At 42.1% G+C, this 24317-nt stretch overlaps 1 protein-coding gene across 1 annotated transcript in view; it reads right to left on the reverse strand.

Moving 5' to 3' along the window:
- Positions 1-24317, reverse strand: part of MED27 (mediator complex subunit 27) — a 79926-nt gene that overhangs the window by 19068 nt on the left and 36541 nt on the right. The window contains exon 4 of the mRNA XM_082068045.1: positions 8458-8551. Coding sequence (XP_081924171.1) covers positions 8458-8551 — 94 coding nt within the window. The remainder of the gene's footprint in view (positions 1-8457; positions 8552-24317) is intronic.

Raw genomic sequence — 24317 nt, forward strand, 5'->3', positions numbered from 1 at the left:
TAACCTCAGCAGAGCTACACCCAGAGAAACCAGTCAATGTGCATCTTTATTGATTTGTTACACGTTTTTCCTTTTTAACTCCTGCTAATGACTCCCACCTACCAACTTGTTTCAGCACCAGTAACCTCAACCTGATGCTCACTAACCAAGAGACTAATGGGCAAAGTGACTCTGAAGCGCCAAGATGCTTCTTCCCCATGGAGGAAGATGGAAAATCTGGCACAAGGACTCCATCTCAAAGCTGATATGGAATATTTTATATGTCTCCACACACTTCAGTGGTTGCTCACTTCTTTGCTCTTCCGTTAGGTTCTGCATTCACGGCATCTCGCACTGCTGCCGGGTAGAAACAAAAACTGGATGAAATTGAACTGAAGCCTGTGTGGGATGTTCCCAAAAATCCTGAGAGTGAACAGCGGAATGGAACAAGCTGAAAAATGCCACGTTTGGCGCTTCATCTTCCTTGAATATCCTTATTGCTGGCCTCAAACCTCCCAACAAGATTTACCTACACAAATGCACCCAGGCAGTGTGGTCATACAGATAAACAGTAAAATACATTGCGGTTTTGGCCAGGTTAGTGCTCAGCTGTCTGAATTAGCTCTTCCAGTGCTCGGGTACTGACATAGAGAACTTTCCTATTTTGTGTCGCTGTTGTTTTGACATGAGATTCCTGTAGATTTTACATTGGCTGGAAGAGAGATGAGGACTTCCCGATGGTTCTTGCAGGACTGTATCATTAGTTACGTCTGACAGAAGCAGAAATTTTGTTAAAAAGCATAGCTCAGAGAAATGATAGTTTATCATTTTAACAGCATGGAGAGAATGAGGTGAGTGGTACCAAGAATGAACAAAAACCTGTCACCAGACTGGAGGATGCTGTAGATTCGGAAGCCAAGAGTATGTTCCACAGCTATTTCCAGGGCAAAGCACGTTCTGTATTGTACACAATAAATGGGATACCCGTTCTTTTTTCCTCTAATAATCAAGACTTGTAACTGTTTTCAGGACTTAATGTTTTTGTTCACCTCAACCATATTTTACAACTTGTGTTTTCCAGCAAACCATTTTCCTTCAATGCCCGCTCCACTTAGCTAACTGGAGTCCATGTTCAGAAAATATCTATGTATGGAACATAATTTACACTTATAGTCACACAACTGTGTCCCTACAGACCACCTGAAAGAAAGTAATACAAAACTAATGGCTCTGGTAAAATGTAATTTGATGGTCCTACTCCGAGCTCCATTGGTCAGGCCTCTGCTTCTGGAGGTCAAGACTCACCCAGATGGTCCCTATTTAATGGGCACTAAAATGTCCCTGCATTTCCACACATATCAACGGAAACAAACTTCTTTTGTTTTACAGAAAAAGATGCTTTTCAATTGTGACAAAAAGGCAACAATTTCCTTTCTAAGCCAACTTCTCCTATTAAATTTCAGCTTCTTCTGTCGATATCCTGTTAAGACAGCGCTTGGCTTTTTAATATTTTGCCTGAAGGATATATGCCAACCCGTCCTTGATGTAGAAAATTTTAATTCAAATCAATACATGTGCAAGGTCACTTTAAAATTCAATTAATATGAATGAAAAAATATGCCCCACAGTTCTGTGAGCTGAAAATGGAACAGTTGCAAGTTAAATACTTCTGTAGCTTCTGTTTTGCTCTGTGTAATAACAATGTACTTCTAACTGCCTTTTAACTAAAGTATACCCAATTCAGACAGTTAAGTTATTCATAAATCCCCTGCTTCCCAAAATGGCAAGCTCCAGAAGAAGGTAGGACAGGCAGCTGATTGAAATCTGCAATATTATGCAGCTTTTCTGACAAAGATAGAGAAAATAAAAGTCTTCTTGAAATATCCCAGTTTTAAAAATATTTTGTCTATCACCGAGATAATTCTCAAAGACCATATGACAGACACCGTGTGCCAAGAGAGGGGAGGGGGAACGCAATAAGCACTGAGAATGGTTTAGATCATTTTTTGTAAGCCTGCTAAAAAAGTTCCCATTTAACATCACTTATGATTGGAAAAGTAATAGGTGCCTCTGCAAATAAGTCAGAATGAGGGTTGAAATGAGTCTACTAAACGAAAATTAATTTACCATGCCAGAATTCCGCCTGGAGGAAACAGCCTGAAATCGCCCCCTTTAATTTTGCCTCTTCGCTGAAACTGGTACCCAATGCAAAGCCCTTTTTTTTGGAAAAAAAAGCATTAACAAACATGCTTTCTTCCAATTTATTTAAAAGTTTGATATTAGGAAAATGTATGCTGACAACACCCAGCTCCACCGCTTTGCAAAAACATTCCCAAAGCTCCAGATTTCCTCTCGGCATCCCAGGGACTTTGCTGCTGGTTGGAGCTGCAGCTGCTCTGCAATGCAGAGCAAAGAGACAAAAACCTTATTGCCAGTGAACACGGGTACCTTGCTGCTTCTATAGAAAGCAGCACGAGGTTGTATATGCTTTTTAATTCTCCTTAGCAAACAATAAGGCAACGCCAGACCAGAAATGAAACCAAGCTGTACGTATTTCCAGCAAAAGGCCAGACACCTGTTTCTTGCCATATAGGCAGCCATAAGCTTGTCCTCCCACTCGTGTATCTTACTGATCAGTACAATGCCTGGAAATCATACATATATATACACTGAAAAATAAGGTTTTGTATTAAAAATAAAGTAAAAAAAAACCACTCAGACTTTCAACTAGTTCTTTTTTTTCCGATGGCTCATCTGCTGCTGGTATGAACGCTGCGCTTTCCCTCACATGCTCATTATTCTTTAATGATGCCTATTTGTAAATAGCAAGATAAGAAGCAATTAAGCCATTAGAGTCTAAATAAACAAACATAATAATTAGGTTCTTTACTAGGATTTCTTTTTTTTATGTAAGGGCTGGAATTTACCTTTCATTAGTCTAACCTAATTGCAATAGTGCATGATAAAGAGTCCAACATAAATGAAGGACTTTGAATGATTCTGACATATTAAGGATGAGCTGGTGATCCCCTCTCTCGGTAACAAGGCATATTCTCTTAATAAGGTGAACAAACTGGCACAGGATATTGTTCAAGGGTTAAAAACCATATTTTACCAGTGGCCAGTCACACTTAGGGAAGGGTCACCTCAGCCCAGCATTGTTACAGATGATGGAATGGTTTCTATTTCATTTTCCATTCTAAATTATAGCACACCAGGGATTTTACAGGGATGAAAATGTAGAATATATAATACATCTATGGGAATATCAACACAGACCTGTGAACCTTTAGGACTGGGCAGCAGCCGTGGGGCACACGAAGCCTGCAGAGGGAGCGAAGGTGAGGAAATTCCCCACAGGTCTTTCTCTACTTTTTCTGCTCTTGTTCACTATCCCATCAAAAGACTCTTCCTCACCTTCCTCATTCTTACATCACACAAGCAGAGAATAACTTACAATTTACTTGCCACCCCCTGCTCACATACGTTGCTGATCCAAGACATTCTTCTTCCACACGTCATAGAATCCCAAAACGTCAGGTGTTGGAAGGGACCTGGAAAGCTCATCCAGTGCAATCCCCCCATGGAGCAGGAACACCCAGATGAGGTTACACAGGAAGGTGTCCAGGCACAACCAAGGCAGCCCTCAACCTTTACCGCTTCAATCAGACCCTCCTTGTTAGTGAGGATGAGGTCCAGCAGTGCACATCTTCTAGTCGGCTCCTCCTCCCTTTGCATCAGAACGTTATCGTCAAGGCACTGGAGGAACCTCCTAGACCGTGGCTGCCAGCCAAGTCATCCTTCCAACAAACATCAGGGAAGTTAACACCCCCACCACAACCAGGGCACCATACCAAGGTGTTCAGATAATGCTTGTTTTATTCAGATACCACACTGTTTGCCCGGAGTTAATTAACTATATAGACCATTTTTATCCTTGGACTGTTGATGTCATACCTGCCGTTGCTTATGAAGGTATTTGATGCAGTGGTCGAGTTGTTATATTAAAATATCTTTAAACACAATCATTCCATTTACCAGAAATAAACATGTATTCATCTTCGAAGGCACTGGTAAGCAGTGTCCATAGTTCAAGAATGTGCAAACGATTGGAAGGAGATGGGGAAGAAGAGGAAGGGAGTGAGATTCTTCGCACCCTCAGAATAGCTGGAGACTTTGCCAAAGAAAACATCTTCAGGAAAACAGACCTAACACGGAAAGTTTCAGCCCCAGACCATACAATTACGTGTGTCCATGGAAATCAATTTATGTCCTTGCCTGTAGAAGTGGGAATTTCATGGTCCAAGGCTCATCCGGTGTTTCAAGAGGAATAATTATTGGCCTGCTGGTCTGAATCTTCTGGCGAGTAACCTTTGTGCTGAGCTCAGTTCTCCCCAACCAGGGTACAACTTTCATAAAGCCCAGAACTTGGAAGCAAAGAGAAAAATAAACTATTCCTGAGAGCATAAATGCTGTGTCTTGAAAGGTTGCTACCTCCTGGTCCTTTGAGGTTACTGCTTCCTCCAGACAATAGGGATTTTTCTTAATGCTTTAGATTTATACACAGCAATTGTACCTCATTAGTCTGGATTTATGCTACATAGACCAAACACATAAATAATTGAAACCTTTCAGAGCTGTGTGAAATCCTCAACTGATTTTAAAAGCAGTTTATCATGGTATTTCAAGGTGCTGTTTAATCCCAATCTTCACTAGTGATTTTTCAATTAATCTTTTAATCACGCTATGCATAAAAAAGGCTAAACATAGAATTGTATCAGCTTTAATAACAGTGTCATGCAAAATTCATTTGCAGCAGCAGCAGAGGGGACTGTGGACTCCTTAAGGTTTTTGTGAGATTTTGTTGGTCAAATACAAGTTACAAACACTGGGTAAATATTTTTACAGATAATTGAATAGCTTTCTGTAATTTGAGCTGGTTCTTAAGCGTAATGATATGTATAACTAACTTCCAGTTTGAAAAATTCAGTTGTTTCTGATAAACCAAACCTCAAGGCAGGAATCATGTTTTTTTCTTTCCAAGTTATTTTACGAATTCTTGATGATAAATTAGTTTTATAAACTTATTCTGATGCCTCCATTTTTAATAAAAATATGAAACATGTTTTTCTACAATTTTATTCATTCTCCATAAAATCAGACACATTTGCATTTCAACTTTCAAGCCTTTTTCCAAGCATTTTAAACAGTCTGATTGTATGGAAGTAGGCTGTATTAATTGCAAATAGGCTAGACATCTGTTCACTGACGCTAGATACTTTCTTGTGTCTCGTTGTTTATCAGTGTTTTACATAAAATCGTTATTGTTTTTTCTTGGAAAAATGGATTCTGAAATGTATTATTTGCCCATGAAGAAAGGCCACCAAACTGGGGTTTGTTCCACAGACCCTGATCCTGAAGAACCGGGGGCAGGGAGGAGGAATTTGCTAACTGATTTGAAATTAGTATTGGTGTCCTACTTGGTAGGAAACAATTTGATGTTAATCTTTTCAGATCAATCACTTTTCTCCAAAACGCTTTAGCAGTGTAAATTCCTCATCCCAGTCTGGCGGTTCGCTCAGAAACTGGTGCACAGTCGGCACTGGATACAGGTGGGCAGAATCATGGTAGGGATGTGGGTCTGTTCACGTTTGGTGTCTTAGGCACCTCATTTTAGGCACATGTGATGCATATTCATTTAGGGATTTGCTGTCTTGGAGGTAACAGCTGGGTTTTGGTGTTTGATGGAGCCGCTGGGATGTTTCAGGATCTCTGGTGGGAGCTGAATCTTGAGGAATCACTTCTGAGCTCATAGTGGGACTGTTGTGATGGAGGTGGCTTCATGGTTTGCCTCTTTAGATTGAGAACCAGCATTTTAAAAAGTATTAAGCCAACATTTGGGGTCATATTAGGGGCAGTCAACGTGGCTTCACCAAGGGGAAGTCGTGTTTGACCAACCTCATTGACTTTTATGAGGACATAACAAGATGGATGGATGATGGCAGAGCGGTGGACGTGCTCTACCTTGACTTGAGTAAGGCATTTGACACAGTCTCCCACAGCATCCTCAGAGCTAAACTGAGGGAGTGCGGGCTGGATGAGCGGGTAGTGAGTTGACTGCGAACTGGCTGAAGGAAAGAAGCCAGAGAGTCGTGGTCAATGGGGCAGAGTCCAGTTGGAGGCCTGTATCTAGTGCAGTGCCTCAGGGGTCAGTACTGGGGCCTGTATTATTCAATATATTCATCAATGATTTGGACAAGGGAATAGAGTGACTATCAGCCAGTTTGCTGATGACACCAAGCTGGGAGGAGTGGCTGACACTGGAAGCTGTGCTGCCATCAGAGACCTGGACAGGCTGGAGAGCTGGGCTGGCCCAGGCTGCCCAGGGAGGTTGTGGAGTCTCCTTCTGTGCAGACATTCCAACCCGCCTGGACACCTTCCTGTGTAACCTCATCTGGGTGTTCCTGCTCCATGGGGGGATTGCACTGGATGAGCTTTCCAGGTCCCTTCCAGCCCTGACATTCTGGGATTCTGTGGTGCTAAACCACAAGGGAGCAACTCCAGCTCTAACTTGGGATAAGTTCAGAGTGAGACACCACCAGCGCTGAAGAACCCTCCCTCCTTCTGGGGAGATGCCCATCCCGCAGCACCTTCCACGGAACGATTTGTGCCTGAAAACAGCAAAAGCTTTTGTAGCAGTTGGGGCCAGATGGAAAGTGCCATATTGGCAACATCAACTGAGACAGATGGGAAAGAGGGAAAACCTGCCTAAAAGAAAAAAATGATACACCCATCCCACAGTCACGTACGAAAATACTTTATAAACAATCTTTTTGATCTCTGATCCAAGGAAAATACGCACACCACTGGTTCAGTACAGGGCTGCTGCCTTGTAGCAACAATAACGTCCTTGATTTTGAGAGCAACTGCAACATGGAATTCACTACTGCTTGTAAAAGGCGTTTCTTTTACAGTTATCATTCTCCCAACTTACCTTATTCATAACCAGTTACATCCAAGATAATTTACCTAATTTCCTAATTGTTCCTGAATCTTGAGAGGTGTCGTGTATATTCTGACCTCAAAAAGCCATTATTAGTGGAAAGCACTTTATACACAAAACATTGACCGGGTTTCAAGTAAGGAAGTAAAACCAGACATTTTTCTATAGCGAAATAGTTAAATATAAAGTCAGCTTAAGAAGAAATGCTAAAGCTTCCAAGACTTATAGCTTCTTAAGACTGCACTGATGAATTCAATTCTTTTCTGGAATGTATTGTTCCACTTGGTGAATCCGACAATTGCAGATTAAATGTTTTAACAGCAGCTGTTTATTTTAACCTCTGACTCAGTTAATCTCCTGCAAATTGGGGGCTGTTCAAAGAAAGTTAATAATGGGATGCTAGACAGTTGATTAATTAAAACTAAACATAATCACAGCTATGCTTACTATAGAAGAATTAACAGAACCTCTGAAATATACAGGCAAAAATTTAATCACAATAGTGTTTTACAGTTGACAAACGCTAAAAACAATATAAAACCTAAGGAGCGATCCTATCGTTGACTTATGTTGACTCAACAACTTTGTTTTGACAAAGTATCTGATTTTCAGACTCATTTTACCATTGGCTTGGAAATAAGAAATATACTTACATATACATTACACCCAAGTCTTTTGTAATAGCCTATGCGAGAAAGGAAAAAATAGGGGGAAGTGCCATAAGAAATCTGAGCTGGAAAAGACAGATTTGGTCCCAGTTCTTCACCTGTGTATACAGTGTATTTTCTACTTTTATTTAAAATTTGGCAAAAGATGCAACTTCTGCCTTTCGCCCTCCTAGAGGAGAATCCGCATCCAGCTGCAGACTCCACGTCCACGTTGTTGTCTCAGAGGAAGAGCTTTAGAGATTTCTCTCGCTATAAGTGCAACAGCTGCCTGTGAAAATTGATGTCAACAATAGGTTCTTGGGGAATGAAATCTTGCTTGGTCAGGCAGAAATAAGTGCAATGTATTGGACTTGTTTATCTCTAATCCAGCCTTTACTGTTCATTTACCTCAAACACAAATTCTCGACTTCATCATATAGCAAAAATTCACTGACCCAAGAACAATTTGAACAAATTTAAATCATATTGGTTTCCTCTTTCTTGCTCTCACCACTCTTTTCCTTTTTTAATTATCATGATTAAGACTCATTCATTGCCAAGACAGCTGAAAAACACAGTGAATTTTGAGTTTGCACTCATATTTCTATGGTCACATTTAATAATAAAACATAATAAATCTTTCTTCTAAAGATGGAATTCTTTCTATCACTCATTTGTCTAAGAGCAAGAAAGATCACACATTGCTGTGATACATGAAGAACAGTATGTTTCTGAAAAAAAAAAATAATCTTTAATAACCTGCATTTTAGGAACAGTAATTCAATCCCTTAAGAAACGCATCTCAATGGATTAAATGATCCAACTTACCAGAAGCATTGCAGAGGTTCCATTGGGCCGGGATAACTGGATAGACATTTCAGGGAACATCCTATCAATCCGACTGATCACATCATCGACGTATCTACCAACCAACCAAACCAAACCAACAGAATTAGCACATATGTTCCTCACCACAGCCTCAGCCGCAAACTCCTGCCATCATATTTCTATACTAATGCCTCTGGAGGTCAAAGGATACATTATCAAGATTACTCTTCCAGGGTGGGAATTCGTAGGTTGCCACCTCCTTACGCTCTCTTTGATAAACTAAACAAATCTCCTCAAAGTCTTGATGCTTTCAGGATTTTTTTCCGAATCTCTCCAATTTATTCCACGCACTGGTGACTCTAAAACTGGCACATCCCAGGGGTTTCTCTGGGGCGATCAAACACAGGGGCCAAATAACACCCTCTCTGCTGGGTATAACCCCTCTGCGTACACAGACCGCAGCGAGCCGGCCCACGTTTGTCTTGGTTCCCGATATCACATTAAGAGCTGACACCTCTCAACATAGAAAACTTCCTTTTGGCAACGTCGTTTCCCAGGACACGCTGCCCCATCCCATGGTTGTGTTTCGCATCCTTCAGTCATTCCTCCGGACACGTTAAAATGCACATTATTTGCTTTTGCAGAGCTTATGTGACGTTCCGTATCAGCTGTGCGCCGCTGCCAGTTCTGCTGACGGATGGGGCGCTACCGCCTGGTTAACACACGCATCTACAAACCCTGCAACTTGATCACAGATCCATGAATGAATTGATTGATAAAACTGTGTTCATGCTAACCCACTCACATGCTCTGAAAAAAAGATTTCAGAAAAATCAGTTGGCTCAGATTAACTGAAAAATCTAATTATTTCCCTTTATCCTACTTAAATGAAGGCAAAAAATGTTTAATTCTTCAGAGTTATTCAGTTCTAATCTTAGTTGCTAAAAAACACCCCAAAACCAATGGGGCGTTATGCTCCAACTGCTATTTTGCAAGAGATTAAAAATCAACTGAAACAAATAAAATCAAGAAAGCTAGACCTACACGGCTGGTGAGGTCAGCCCACTTTTAAAATTAACAAAAGAGTGGAATTAGTTATGACAATTTTGCATAAAATCCTAATCCACACTTCTAGTTGTGCAGAAAAAAGTTTCCCCATTCACTTGAGTGACTCATTAACAGCTCGTTTGCTGATAAGCAAAGTCAAAGCATCCATAAGCCAAGAACTTCCCCAGCACAAAGAGGAGACGTGTTAAGACGGAGCTTTGGGATGAGTCAGTTCCACTCAACAGTGCACACCTAACTAATTTTAAACATTACTGAATCCCATACTCTTTTTTTTAAATACAGCATGAGAGTTTATACCGTTCAGCAAATGCAATTACTCCAGGCTCACAGAATCACAGAATGCGAGGGATTGGAAGGGACCTCGAAAGCTCATCCAGTGCAATCCCCCATGGAGCAGGAACACCCAGATGAGGTTACACAGGAAGGTGTCCAGGCGGGTTGGAATGTCTGCAGAGAAGGAGACTCCACAACCCCCCTGGGCAGCCTGGGCCAGGCTCTGCCACCCTCACTGAGAAGAAGTTTCTTCTCATATTTAAGTGGAACCTTTTGTGTTCCAGTTTGAATCCATTACCCCTTGTCCTATCACTGGTTGTCACCGAGAAGAGCCTGGCTCCATCCTCCTGACACTCACCCTTTATATATCTGTAAACATGAATGAGGTCACCCCTCAGTCTCCTCTTGTCCAGCTCCAGAGCCCCAGCTCCCTCAGCCTTTCCTCACACGGGAGATGCTCCACTCCTTCAGCATCTTGGTGGCTGCGCTGGACTCTCTCCAGCAGTTCCCTGTCCTGCTGGAACTGAGGGGCCACAACTGGACACAATATTCCAGGTGTGGTCTCCCCAGGGCAGAGCAGAGGGGCAGGAGAACCTCTATGACCTACTGACCACCCCCTTCTAAGACACCCCAGGTACCATTGGCTTCCTGGCCACAAGGGCCCAGTGCTGGCTCTGCAGATAAATGGAGCTATCGCTTGTGCATGAATAGAGATGATCGACTGAGACCAGGCAAGGAGAGATTGTGCATTTCTGGATCAGTATGTGGTCAGAAACACGATGCACATGATGATGCAGAGTATTGCATAACTTCTGTTTTCTAGTTTTCCAAGCTTTGGGCAATAATAAGTAAAAAACAATCAAAAGACACCGTTGCATAAAACAAGGGCTGCTTACACAATGACACAGTCTATCTGCATTAAAAAAGGAAAATTCAAGTAATTTTAAATCATAGGAACAACAGTACGACTTGGGCATTTAATCTGCTTAGGCCCTTCTGAAAAACACCAGGGAACATGTACATGTATTCTTTGAAAATGTGATCCAGGCTGGTTGGAGCTCACCAGTTAGTTCTTCAGCTCTTTCCTACATCTGATCATTTTTTAAATGTAAAAATTGTTCTGACCGCATGCCTTAAAACTTGACTGAAACTCAACTGTTGCCTTCTACCAACTGAGCAGTATAAGGCAAAACAGGGCACTCACAGGGAACTTGTGAAGAGTCTTCCCTTTAAGTAAAATCACACATACAGCAAGACAGAAATCTAATTCGTGATTAACCAGCTCCTGAAATCAAAGATGAGTTCCTAAGACAATTTGGGCTCAGAAGCCTGCAAATTTTACCACTCTTCATAAGTCAGTTGACAAAACCCACACACTTCAGGAAATGTAATGTTTGCCTTTGCAAGGCTCAGCAGCTCTATCAGGACCATCCACGCAGCTTGTTCATACTCTTCCCAGTTCAGAGAACGTCAGAGAAAATCCAAGACCAATACGATAAAAGAGCATTGACGCACATATTCTCGTTGTGCCCCTTTGCCTCTTTTTCAAGTAGACATCAGGGTTTCCTGAGGACTCATCAGAACAGAAGGGCTCTTCAAAGATGCATATATAATTACTAAATTAGCCCGACTACATGGCGGCCTCAAATATAAGATGACAAACAAGCCAAACTAAAGCAAAATTCTTCTCTAGATACGCCCTTCAGAGAGGACATCTGGTAAAACATCTTGTGAAGGGATGGATATGATAAATCAAATGCAGCAAAGTGTAACTGGTGACGACTTCAGAGAAAACCAAAGAACACGTGATAAAGACAAGCTAAGTGTGGTCCTGAGGCTGTCTGGAAAGAGGGTCAGAGAAAAAGCTGCTGTCTGGAACTTATTTTACAGAACTGAAATACATTAATTTAGTGCCAAAAGAAGCAGAGTCACAATTTACACATCTCCGTCCAATCAGTTTTGGCTCAAAAAATATGATAGTTCCTATTTATGTTACAGAACTTTCTACAGTGTCTCCGAGAAACGTAGCACTTAAGGATGGAGAAAAGTCTACTCCTGCTCTTTTTTTCTCTAGAACATCTATAAAATGCTCATATTTCCTTGATTCCAGTACCAAAATCTCCAGCTTGTTCGGACCAACTTCATCGCCAGCTCTAAGCTCCGTGCCAGGCTCTCTTGTCTCTCGTTGTTAACACTGTCCTCTCGTCCTTTCTGAACAAACTGCTTCAGTGCTTTTTTCCTCTCTTTTCTCACCCAACTTCAAACTTTCTGTTGGGGGAAGACTCCAGCCAGGCTCCTCCTGGCTCCTCTTGTTTCCTTCTGTTCCCTTCTCATCTGCACACTAACTCATCCTCTGCTCCTCCTTCAAAGCCTCCGTTCCCGCTGTGAAATCTTTATTCATGATATTTTATAAAGGAAAAAAAAAAGAAGTTATTTTTTGCAAATAACTGACTGACTTCCAACTACCACAAAGCAAGTTGAGGGCAGAGGGGGCAAACCTGAGTCTCTCGAGTTATATGCAGTTCATCAGTCCTGGGGGTACAACATACGATCAGCAGGAGGGAGTTTTGGCACTGGAGCACCTTGGTAATATGAATCCACAGGAGCGTGGAGAATAAAGCCAGAATATGAGGATTGCAAAGAACAAAACTGCTAAGATACCTTGGACAAAGGTCTTAAGGAACAAATTTGCTAAGATTCATGCCCAGCTCACAGAATCCCAGAATGTCAGGGGTTGAAAGGGACCTGGAAAGCTCATCCAGTGCAATCCCCCCATGGAGCAGGAACACCCAGATGAGGTTACACAGGAAGGTGTCCAGGCGGGTTGGAATGTCTGCACAGAAGGAGACTCCACAACCCCCCTGGGCAGCCTGGGCCAGGCTCTGCCACCCTCACTGGGAAGAAGTTTCTTCTCCATTTTAAGTGGAACCTTTTGTGTTCCAGTTTGAACCCATTACCCCTTGTCCTATCATTGGTAGTCACCGAGAAGAGCCTGGCTCCATCCTCCTGACACTCACCCTTTAGATATCTGTAAACTTTAATGAGGTCACCCCTCAGCCTCCTCTTGTCCAGCTCCAGAGCCCCAGCTCCCTCAGCCTTTCCTCACACGGGAGATGCTCCACTCCATCATCTTTGTTGCCCTCCCTGTTGCCATCTCCTCCCTAACCTGCCGCGCAGAACTGAGACAACACTCATCCGAAAGATTCAACAGTAGCTCTACGTTTATTCTCACAAGTTAGCTTATTTTCAACTTTCCTCAAGATGTTATTTCGGTCATAGAGGAATTACATTTCATTATTGAGTAGATGCAAAAGATTAAGTTATGTGCTTAAATAGTCTAGAAGTGTTTACATATAAACACAGGGTGGTCTGTTTCAAAAGCATATGCACCGATCGCTGGATCGAACACTTCACCATCTGCACTTCTTGCTCACAAAAGGCCAAACCTGGTACAGCACTTGAGGATGAATGTGAAGCCGTTTGGACAGTTCTCCAGAAGCCAGCACAGAGTGTTTAAGGGTTGGGTTTACAAAGGCATTTAGGAACCTGGGGCTGTGATTCAACAACTTTCAGTCTTCGGCAGCAATTGTGCCATAAGGCGCTGACACATCCCCTCCCGCGTGCTGCAGCCCCTCAGCCGCGCTGCGCGGGGAGAGCCGGATCACACAGCTGAGACGGCTTGAAAATGAAAAAAGAAACAGATATATTGTTTTAAATCTAAACTGGTTTAATGATTCGGCTCCCTGTGCGGCTGCACACACTGTGTGCCAGCACAATTCCTGCTGGGACCGTGCCTCACAGCCCAGGAATACTGTTCAGTGGGGTCATTCTATTACAACAATAAAATACTGTTTTACGGTAAAACGTGTTACTTATCCAGTATTGTTTACACAGCAAACACAATTCTGAATCCTTCAGTGCTAATGTGAACCCATTGGTAAGCGACGTGGTGTAAACTTGCAAGGAATGTCCCCAAAGGTACGAGCTGAGGGTGATACTACAAATGCTGAATGCTTATGAAATGCAAACTTGCCCCTGAATCAGTCTCTGGACGTCTGCACATTTAAGATGAATATGGACCCCTCTTTAATGCACTCTGAAAACAAACGTCAGCACATAATTTGTTTTTATAAGACAGAGCAAAAAGACATCTGTTCACAGTATCAAGTTCTAGTGCACCACCCTAAAAAGTATAACTTTAATAAGGAAAACTTTAAGTTAAAATAGAGCCCTTGCAGTCAAATTCCCATAGATGTTTTATTATATTGTTGAAATAGCTTTCTTTGTCCTTATGTGGAATGCACTTCAAAATGCCTTTAATTCACAGCAGTAATCAGGAGAGGAATATGGATATCAGAATGTGTGAAAGCTGGTTAACAAAATAAGCATGCATCTGCTTTACAGTCATCACCAGGATCCTGTCTGAGCCTGCTACTAGTCTGCGCTTCATGGAAAACATCATTAACTCCTTGATACATACCTCGAGAGGAAAAACAGCCCTAACAACATAATAGAATTTCAGCAGCAATACTTTACAGCACATATGTATTGTTTATATTTCCACTTCTTCGTGAAACTAGATGTTGCTCCACAACCCAACAAGAAACACTAACAACAGTAATTTTCAAGGGCCTGCATGAGAATTGGAAATATTACATCAGCATTTATCTACAGAGATGGCTCTTGAATCACTCGTAACTTGTCAAGCAAATTGTGCCCCACCTATGTCCCTGCATTTGCACACCGTGAAGTTCTACCAAAAGTCCTCAGGAGAACCTCAAGCCAAGAGATCCAGCTGTCCACACTTCCATTCCTGAATTCAGCCTTCTGAAGCTAGAATTCACAGAATCCCAGAATGTCAGGGATTGGAAGGGACTTGGAAAGCTCATCCAGTGCAATCCCCCCGCCGGAGCAGGAACACCCATGAATGAGGTCACCCCTCAGTCTCCTCTTGTCCAGCTCCAGAGCCCCAGCTCCCTCAGCCTTTCCTCACACGGGAGATGCTCCACTCCCTTCAGCATCTTGGTGGCTGCGCTGGACTCTCTCCAGCAGTTCCCTGTCCTGCTGGAACTGAGGGGCCACAACTGGACACAATATTCCAGGTGTGGTCTCCCCAGGGCAGAGCAGAGGGGCAGGAGAACCTCTCTGACCTACTGACCACCCCCTTCTAACCCACCCCAGGTCCCATTGGCCTTCCTGGCCACAAGGGAATTCAGTATTTTATAACACGGTATTTTCAGCTCTGCTATTGAAGAGTTACTTCAATGGCAAAGTCTTCTCACTTTCTTTCTTTGTGCTTTATTTCTCCCCCAACAGAGCAGAAATTACAGTACTTACCTCCTTTTGTTAAAAGCAATAGATGATGCATGACACCTATTATGTGTTTTATACCTATCAAAAGCAGCAAGATTTTACCTTTGGGTGGAAAGACTGATGAATAGGAAACATAGCACATTTTGCACAGTTAGACCTTTTTATACACTGTGCTTGACCACATAACTAGCACTGCTGGAAGGAAAAGATCTTAGCGACCATGGTTTGTAACCACGCTAACATCACAGAATAATTTGATAACAACAAAAATGCCTGAAGGAGCAAATTAGGCAAAAGTCCAAGCAAAAAAACCCCATCATAGACACAAAGGCATTAAAGAGTGTGACCTCTCATTTCATTCAAGTCCTCACAGTGACGTATTACTAAATTTCTAACTTTCCCCTTTAGAATGACGTTTTTCTTCTAGAAAAAGATGTTGGAATACGTAGGATTAGGAAGCAAAGACTGAGGTTTTAGGCCTCCCCAACAGACTTCAAGCAGCCACTCAAAAAGAGCAGCCACTTCAAGATCTAGTGCTTTATTAAAATTATAAATTATAGTAACAACAAGCAAGTCTTAATAGCACTAGTTCCAAGGGTACTTAGGATACTTGATATCAGCCTAAGATCAATTTGTTCTTCTGTAATTAAGAGAGAAGTAAAAGTGAAGAAAAAAGAAAACAAACACAAAAACAAACCAGTTGAGATACTCTACAAATAATTGCTTGCACAGCCTAGGGCAATGTATTACACAAACTTTCACCAAATGCCCATTTCAACTGTTGTGATCACCTACAAGTTTTCTTGAGGGAATTTCATAATTAGTCCTGATTTTTCTCTTCAGGATTATGCTCTGACCAAGTATTTTGACCTGCCTGCGATACTAGAGAGATAAAAACATCTATTTTAAACCTCAGAGGTCTATCAAAAGACTCCTTCAAGGTCACCTTTACACTCCAGTACAAAACCTGCATAACACAAGTACAATTAGGCATTTATAAACTCAAGACTGTCCTGGAAGAAACATTTTGGAGAGAGATGCCCTTCAAAATATTATTTTCAGAGAAACACACTTTCATCACTTCTTCCTCCAACACGACAAGCTGTTCCGCAGGTTGGGATTTTTATAGGGCCCAGGGAAATTATTTGCGCGGCTTCCACTGGAAGTCGGTGTGGGGGAGGAGGGCTAATTCCCTTAAGCAAATTATCCGAAATAATTTCCCTTTAAACACTACCACCACTAACAGAAATAAAAAACAGAGTCGGTGAAAGGGTTTATCATGGCACTTAGTCTGGGCTTGCCAAACCCACTCGAGGCGCCGCAGCAAAGCGACGGCAGAAATTCGCTGCACCTTTTTGGCTGTTTTCCCACTCTCGCCGTCAGGTTCTTTCCCCTCTGCCGTTCTCGGCCCTCGCTCGGGCGGCTCAGCGTGCGAGCACGGCGGAGATCACAAGGGCGGCGTGTTCGCTGTGGTTTCCAGACGCCGGAGTCTTGGCTCTGCCCGTTTCCTCTGCTGCGCGCATCAGGCAGAGCGGAGTTTAAAGCACTTTGCGGGGCTGAGACCTGGACTGAAGCCAGAGCAGCACCACGATGAGCAAATCCAGTTCTGCTTGTCGCTCTACATCACCCGCAGAGCTTCCCCCAAACATAAAACCACCTTTTACGTCTAATATATCTAAAGTAGAATAACCCTTTTAAAACTACGGTGCCCAGTGCTAGCAGGGAGAAGTGTTCAACCTATTAAAAAATAATGCAATTCTGTTTATGTAAGTACACTAACGGAGAAAACCGGCAAAGTGAAAAACAAGGAGGGAAGGTCTCCTTAGGTAAATACAATTATTAACGCTGCTGAGCTTTGTTCCCAGATACGTTTCCCTAATTCTGAGCATCTACTTCATGAATATCACACTCAAGGCTTGTAAAAAGCAATTCTGCCAAGCAATGTCGAGTTGGTTACTCGAAATCAAGAAATTCCAAATTGCCAGATAATTTCTAATAGTAAATAGGTACAGATTAAGAAACAGGAGTCTCTATGCATTCACAGTCCTTAACTTAAAAAAAAAGACAAAAAGAAGGAAGAAAAAAGAAGAAAGGCTGCCCTCTGTAACAGGAACGAGTGGCACAAAATAATCCAGCACTAGATAATGGGTACAAACTGGAACACAAAAGGTTCCACTTAAATTTGAGAAGAAACTTCTTCCCAGTGAGGGTGGCAGAGCCTGGACCAGGGGGGTTGTGGAGTCTCCTTCTGTGCAGACATTCCAACCCGCCTGGACACCTTCCTGTGTAACCTCATCTGGGTGTTCCTGCTCCATGGGGGGATTGCACTGGATGAGCTTTCCAGGTCCCTTTCAACCCCTGACATTCTGGGATTCTGTGACTAGATGGAACCATCCATGGTCAAAAGCGAGAACTCGGGCTCTGGAAATGGCACCTCAAAAGTTCTGCTACAGGAGGGACAACACAAGATTTCTTGTCGACTCTGAAGACAAAACCAGCCCGATCAGCCTCTTCTAATGGGCAGCCAGCGTCTCGCCCGTCTGTCAGTGCCAGGGGCTCGCAGCAGGGGGTGGTTTATTATTCTAATAAGATGCTGGAATAAAGAGAGGGTCAGCTACGAATCACTGCCACGAGAAGATTTAATTAGATTTTTACACTGACTAAAGACACTCTCTTGCACACAGACAAAATTTTAAATATGGAGAGAAATGACAGCGTGTTTTAAAGCAAGGTTATTTTGGGGTTTTTTGTTTTAAATTTACTGTTTATATTTTTCCTTTGCTTGACGTCGCTGTTCACATTATACAGTCATACTGTTCAAGCTTAAAGGTTTGTTATGAAAGACAGTTCAATATAAAAATTATAGTCAAATCTTCTGAAGTATTCCACCAAAAGAAAGCACTGTGTTTTCCCAGGAAAAGGTCTGATGATAGCACAATCAAAAAATACCCAACAAAATAAAGGAACAAAATCTCTGTCTCGTCACAAAGTAAAAGCTACAGAATAGTTTGATATCAAACGCATGCACAATATAGACCTACGTATTACTGTAGTATGGTGTTTAATTAAAAATATACCGTATAAAGAATAGGTCTCAGCTATATTAACACATAGAACCACAAACCGTATGTATGAGCAGACAGAACTTTCATTAAGAGTAACCTTATATCAAAGATTTTTCTAAAAGCAACCAGAGGAAAGTTGAAGTCAACCATGAGGGCTATGGCTACTACAGCTACTTCAATCGTCAGGAAACCATTATCTCAAATTCATGCTGCTAACAGGATACAGGCTCACCTAGTAACATGACAGCAAATTATATGATTAATTAGCTCACATGGAGCTACTGTGAGCCAACCAGTTGAAGCTGATGCCCTACAGAAGCAGATAAAATATTACCAAATGTTTTCTAGCACCTCAAAAGATCGTCCTGCAGTTCTATTCCCAAACATCAGTGAATTTGCAAATGTTCCAAGGGAGCTCTCCAGTCACGCTCACTTTGCATTTGGTACTCACTGCACTGACACGCATTTCTCTATTTGACTCCTGTCTAATCATTTAATTACTCTTCGCTTTTTGCCTAATTGCAATCATCACCTTTCTGTACATTCAAAACACAAACACAAAATACCAGGTTTGCTATGTAGCTCATTTACACCAGCATTTTAAGATGTGCAGAGAAGAACTTCAGCAGAAAGTATCTGAGAGACTTGCAAAACGCAGATCTTTAAGATTCAGTATATACTTACACCTTCACAGAATCACAGAATGTCAGGGGTTGGAAGGGACCTCGAAAGCTCATCCAGTCCAATCCCCCAATGTTTAAATGCAATAGATGTTTAAACTTAGGTATTGTCTATAATAAAGGTGAAGTACCGTTAGATATGACTATGATTCTTCATTCTATGAGTCTGCCATGTAGCTGATTAGCCCCAAATTTAGATCCAAGTTTGATTTGTTTTCCAGCCCTTCACAAAAGGCTCTTTTGTAAGACCTGCCTACAAGGCGCATACACATTTGTCAGGAGCAAAAGCATCATCTTTGCTGAGCAAATGTCAAAATGCAAAAGCCAAAATGAAAGGCGGTTCTGCATGTAAAACAGGAGAGTAGAAAAGCCTGGGTTTTGGCTTGAGGGGAGCTCACTTTTGTAGTGCTATTTTGGACACAGACATTAAATTCTGACTTAAAATACATCAAAACAGTAGGGTGTCTTTTGCCGCTTCCAGAGCACGTTTGATTTTAACTCCAAACACCGAATGCAACAATCAGCAAAAGAGCTCAACAATTTAGAGATTCAAGAAGTCGGGGGAGTTTGACATAGACTGACAGGCTCCAGCCAAGATGCCGTGTAATGATTTCATGTGTCTGCACTTTGTCTTCCATCACTGCAATGAACACCTAAAGGCAGGAATACAAAGTATACGGAATAATCCATCACCGTTCATTTCTCACAATGAATGCTGACAGTGGATAGTTAGAGCTGCCCATTAGGTCTCACAAGCAGGAATGATATGGTCACTCATTCTTCACAACGTGTCACTCCTGGGCTTTGAATTACGTAAAAAATTAACTGGTCTGGAATAACTGACAATAAAAAGACAAGAAATCCAGGCTCTTCCTCTGGATGAAAGCATATGCCTTCTAGTTAATGCCTTCTCTTATCCCAGCTTTGTACAAATATTACTCGAGTCACTCTCAGCACTCCTGCACAGTTCACTATTAATATACTAGTTTTCAAAATGACACGCACAAACTACTGAGTGACACGACTGAAATTACAAAGACAGTGCTGAGACTTTATCAAGTAAAACCTGTATAGCAAAGAGGAAGCGCTCTGCAAAATTAAACCCTCTGAATGAAAAGAAGAGTAGAGCAGTATCTATAAAGGGATGAAAACTGAGCCACTTCGCCCAGTGACACTTCTAATGGTTGCATTTTATTTATTTATTCTGCTGTCAGCTGGGAAAATGGGACAAGCAAAATAACTGTACGAAAATACTTCAAATCATTACAAATCAAGGTTATGTTTAGAGGAAAACTCTATGAAGTAATCACCTGGAATTTGCTACCCAAGCTTTTTACATTGTACCCGTCCATAGGGTTCCTTGTAAACACATGAATACCCAGAGAATGCCCTAAAGTGAAATTAAAAAGTAATAACCGTTATTTTTAACATGAAGTAAAGAAAGCAGAGCAAAGCAGTTCTGCTGCTCTGTATCCTTTCTTGGTAGGAAGGACGTTTAATTGTCCCCACGCTGATGGGGGCTGTGACACGGCCAGGCACTGTCCCCTGTGGTCCACAGAATCCCAAAATCCCAGAATGTCAGGGGTTGGAAGGGACCTGGAAAGCTCATCCAGTGCAATCCCCCATGGAGCAGGAACACCCAGCTGAGGTTCCACAGGAAGGTGTCCAGGCGGGTTGGAATGTCTGCACAGAAGGAGACTCCACAACCCCCCTGGGCAGCCTGGGCCAGGCTCTGCCACCCTCACTGAGAAGTTTCTTCTCAAATTTCAGTGGAACCTCCTGTGTTCCAGTTTGAACCCATTACCCCTTGTCCTATCACTGGTTGTCACCCAGAAGAGCCTGGCTCCATCCTCCTGACACTCACCCTTTAGATATCTGTAAACATGAATGAGGTCACCCCTCAGTCTCCTCTTGTCCAGCTCCAGAGCCCCAGCTCCCTCAGCCTTTCCTCACACGGGAGATGCTCCACTCCCTCCAGCATCTTTGTTGCCCTGCGCTGGACTCTCTCCAGCAGTTCCCTGTCCTGCTGGAACTGAGGGGCCACAACTGGACACAATATTCCAGGTGTGGTCTCACCAGGGCAGAGTAGAGGGGCAGGAGAACCTTCTCTGGGTTGCAATTCTGCTCGCTATCCTGCTCCTGCCACATGAGCTCCTGAACTCCAACATCTCATGCTCGCAGCAGCCAAGGCAGCCCTCAACCTTTATCGCTTCAACCAGACCCTCCTTGGTAGTGAGGTAAATCTCCATCTGCGGTTTGTTACCTTAGGAAAACTTCTCGTTTTTGAACAGTTACTGTTGAAACTACAGGGGCCTTTCTAATTGCCTTTATTTTCAGGCACAACTTAAGTTTCAAAGTTTTCTTACTGTGATACACCCAGAGCTTCCTTTTTAACATTATAGCTTTTGCATCTGAAAGTTCTTTTATCCCCCCTCACAGTGGAGCTGTTTAGTTTGTCTCTCAAATATATCTCCAATCTAATAATAGCTAAAGGTTACTTAGAATCTTTTAGAGGTACAGCAACACAGTCATTAATAAACACAGTCACAATACATTCATATCACATCACGTTACACAATATTATTATGCAATAACACTGCTCTTCCTAAGCCACCAAAATACAGGAACCTTCTCCCTCCACCTTATTACAGTTCTGCTTTTTGCTCGTCATCTTTGACATGGGAATATACAAGCAATGCAGATGGAAGCACTGGAACAAGCTTCTGAATTTGGCAAGTGGCAGTTTTCATTTATTCTTTTCAGATTGATTGTTGCAGAGTAAAGCAGCTTCTCATCACCCTCCCCCAAATAGAAAAGCTAAAAAAACCAAGCGAGTCAAAGCAATCATACGACAAAATCACAGCTTTGATATCATTATTAAGTTCATACAAATTTCCCCTCTTATCTAGCTTGTTCTTCACTGTCTAATTAGTCCAACCACTGCTAGTGTTCCTTTTTTTTCCTGACACAGAAACAAGCAGTTAAACTAGTATTTGCAGTCTTTAATTACACATTAAAAATCTTCATGCTTAACTTTTTTACTGAAAGTACAGGGATTCCCTACAGTGCAATATTAATGTTCTGCTCTAAATGCTGCAAGGGCATCTTCTAACGGTCGGGACTGTGGAACAACTTTTAATTAATTGCCACCTTTTAATGGCGTGGTTCTCACACAAACATTACCTTTAAGGCAAACATACATCAAAGAGTCAGAAATTTGCTCTTCTACAGCAGTGCTGCCATCCCCAGTAACTCTGACACTCACTAAGGGCTCCACGCTGCTCAGATCTGTGCACGTTATGGAAAAGGAACACGCAGACCAAGGCTGGTACGTGGGCCAAAGTTTCCAAAGGAATCACCGCATTCTCATCTCCCAACAGTGAGTGTCCCAGCTCATCTGCAGCAAAGGAGATGGGAATTATTCCAAACCACTCTGGTCGGTCACACGGGGCTGCACATGGCACTCGGAACAATCCCATTTGCGGGATTAGTCTGTGGAATACAGCACCAAAACATCACCAGCAATCAGCCCCAGGTCTCCTTTGGGTAAGTTTGTTAATGGGGGTTGCACAACACGGACATTTGAGCAAAGGCTATTGGTCCGTAATGGCGCCTCACACACTACTAAGTAAAGCTCTATACACTGCAAAGGAATAACGAAATCTTAATTAACATGCACCTTCTTTCCACAGCAGTTGGTAAGAGTATTTGTCGAAAAGTGAATAAACAAGCCAGATTTTTCCTCTGCGTCAAAACACACTGTAAAGTTTTACAACAAAACTAATGCGCATTTCGGTAGTTTACTGGGGATAAAGCGGCGTCCAAAATCCTTCTCTCTTGTACTTGTATGGATAGAAATTATTATCCCGTTAATGAATATCATAAGGAACATTTGGTTTTAGTCAAGTTTTTTTCTTTGGACAATCTGTGTTGATCAATGCCTGCTGGTTTGCTGTAATTACTTTGTAAGAAAATATGCAGCTGTATAGTACTTAATGGAATGAAATGAAATTTAGCATATAGCTATAGCCAAAAAAGCATTGATCTGTCATAACAAAACAAAGGAGATTATTACAGAAACCCCTGCTGTCAGATATATCAACATTAGGAGATTAGATCAGGATTAAAATTTTTAAAAGAATCATATTTCTAAAGATGCACAGAACTGCAAAGCTGCTGACTCAGCCCTGAGTTACCAAGCGTCACCAGACTCCAGAATGGCAAAAAAACACAAAAACCCAAAAAACTTCCACACAAAGTCATGTTGTAGCTAAGCAGTGGCAATGTGGAGTGTACCCAGATGGCCACTAGAGCTTTGGGACACCAGGTGAGCTTCCATGGAGGTCACGCTGTGACCCACCTACCGACTGCGGCAAAAGGGCACAGACGTGGGGACGCGGCTCCGCATGTCACACGTGAGGGACCAAACCTGCTAAAAACCACAGCGGTCTATTACAGAACTGCTCCCTCCTACAGTGAAAGGGTCCAGTTCGGATCCTGCTCAACACCCCAAGTCATAAAGCTCTACCTGCGGCTCCAACAATCCTACCGGTTGGTGATGAACATAAATGAAAATCCAAAAACCTATTAACACCGTGAGAGGGTTTCTCCTGTTGTTCAAATGCTGGTTTAATACTGTTGTTGCAATCAAGTTTATAAGACAACTGGATTTATATTGCATTCCAATATGCCATACGAAACCTAGGAGTCAGAGATGCAGAAACGGGCTGTGGCCCCAGCACTGTCTGTTGCAGCACTGAGTGCTACAGTTTATTTTTATCATCTACAAACTTTAAAAGCAGATCACATTTTTTCCTCAGATTTCAGATTCTCATTAAATCTGTGTTGGTCCGCTCTTCCAAATTGTCCCTAACGAAAGAAACCACAGACATCCCTAATAAAGCACAGGACAATCAACTGACCTCGAGAGCTCCACAGACCGAACAGGGAAAGAAAGAAGGGGGAAAAAAGATAATAATCTGCCTGCCTTCTGTATCTTTGGTATCTAAACAGGTTACAGAACACACGCGTGGTTCCAAAGTTGACATGATAGATAACCCAAGTGAACAGCAGCAACATGGAACAAATTAATGGCACCTTATTTTAAAACTTACCTCTTACAGTGAAATCAAAAGTTCAACTGAATTACCCCCTTCTCTCTCTTTTGGAGCAGAGCTTGGTAAAGTGTCTTTGGCTTCAAATTGTAGATGACTAATCAATGTTACATCCCCGGTAAGTTATTGGATTTGTTCTCGTTGGAGTTGTCTAATAAAGTCCCTCATGAATCAAAACAGTACTTTGGATTTTTTTCTTTCCAGTTAAATTATATTGAGTGTGAAGCAGTAAACACCACATAACTAAAAGAGACAGATTGTTATTACATTTAACAGCAGACTGCTTTTTCCCCCCTGGTATTTAAGCAAAACACACAAAAAGAAACAGGATAAAGCAATGACAAGCC

This window comes from Streptopelia decaocto (genome assembly GCF_964273445.1).
Source record: "Streptopelia decaocto genome assembly, chromosome: 17".
NCBI lineage: Eukaryota > Metazoa > Chordata > Aves > Columbiformes > Columbidae > Streptopelia > Streptopelia decaocto.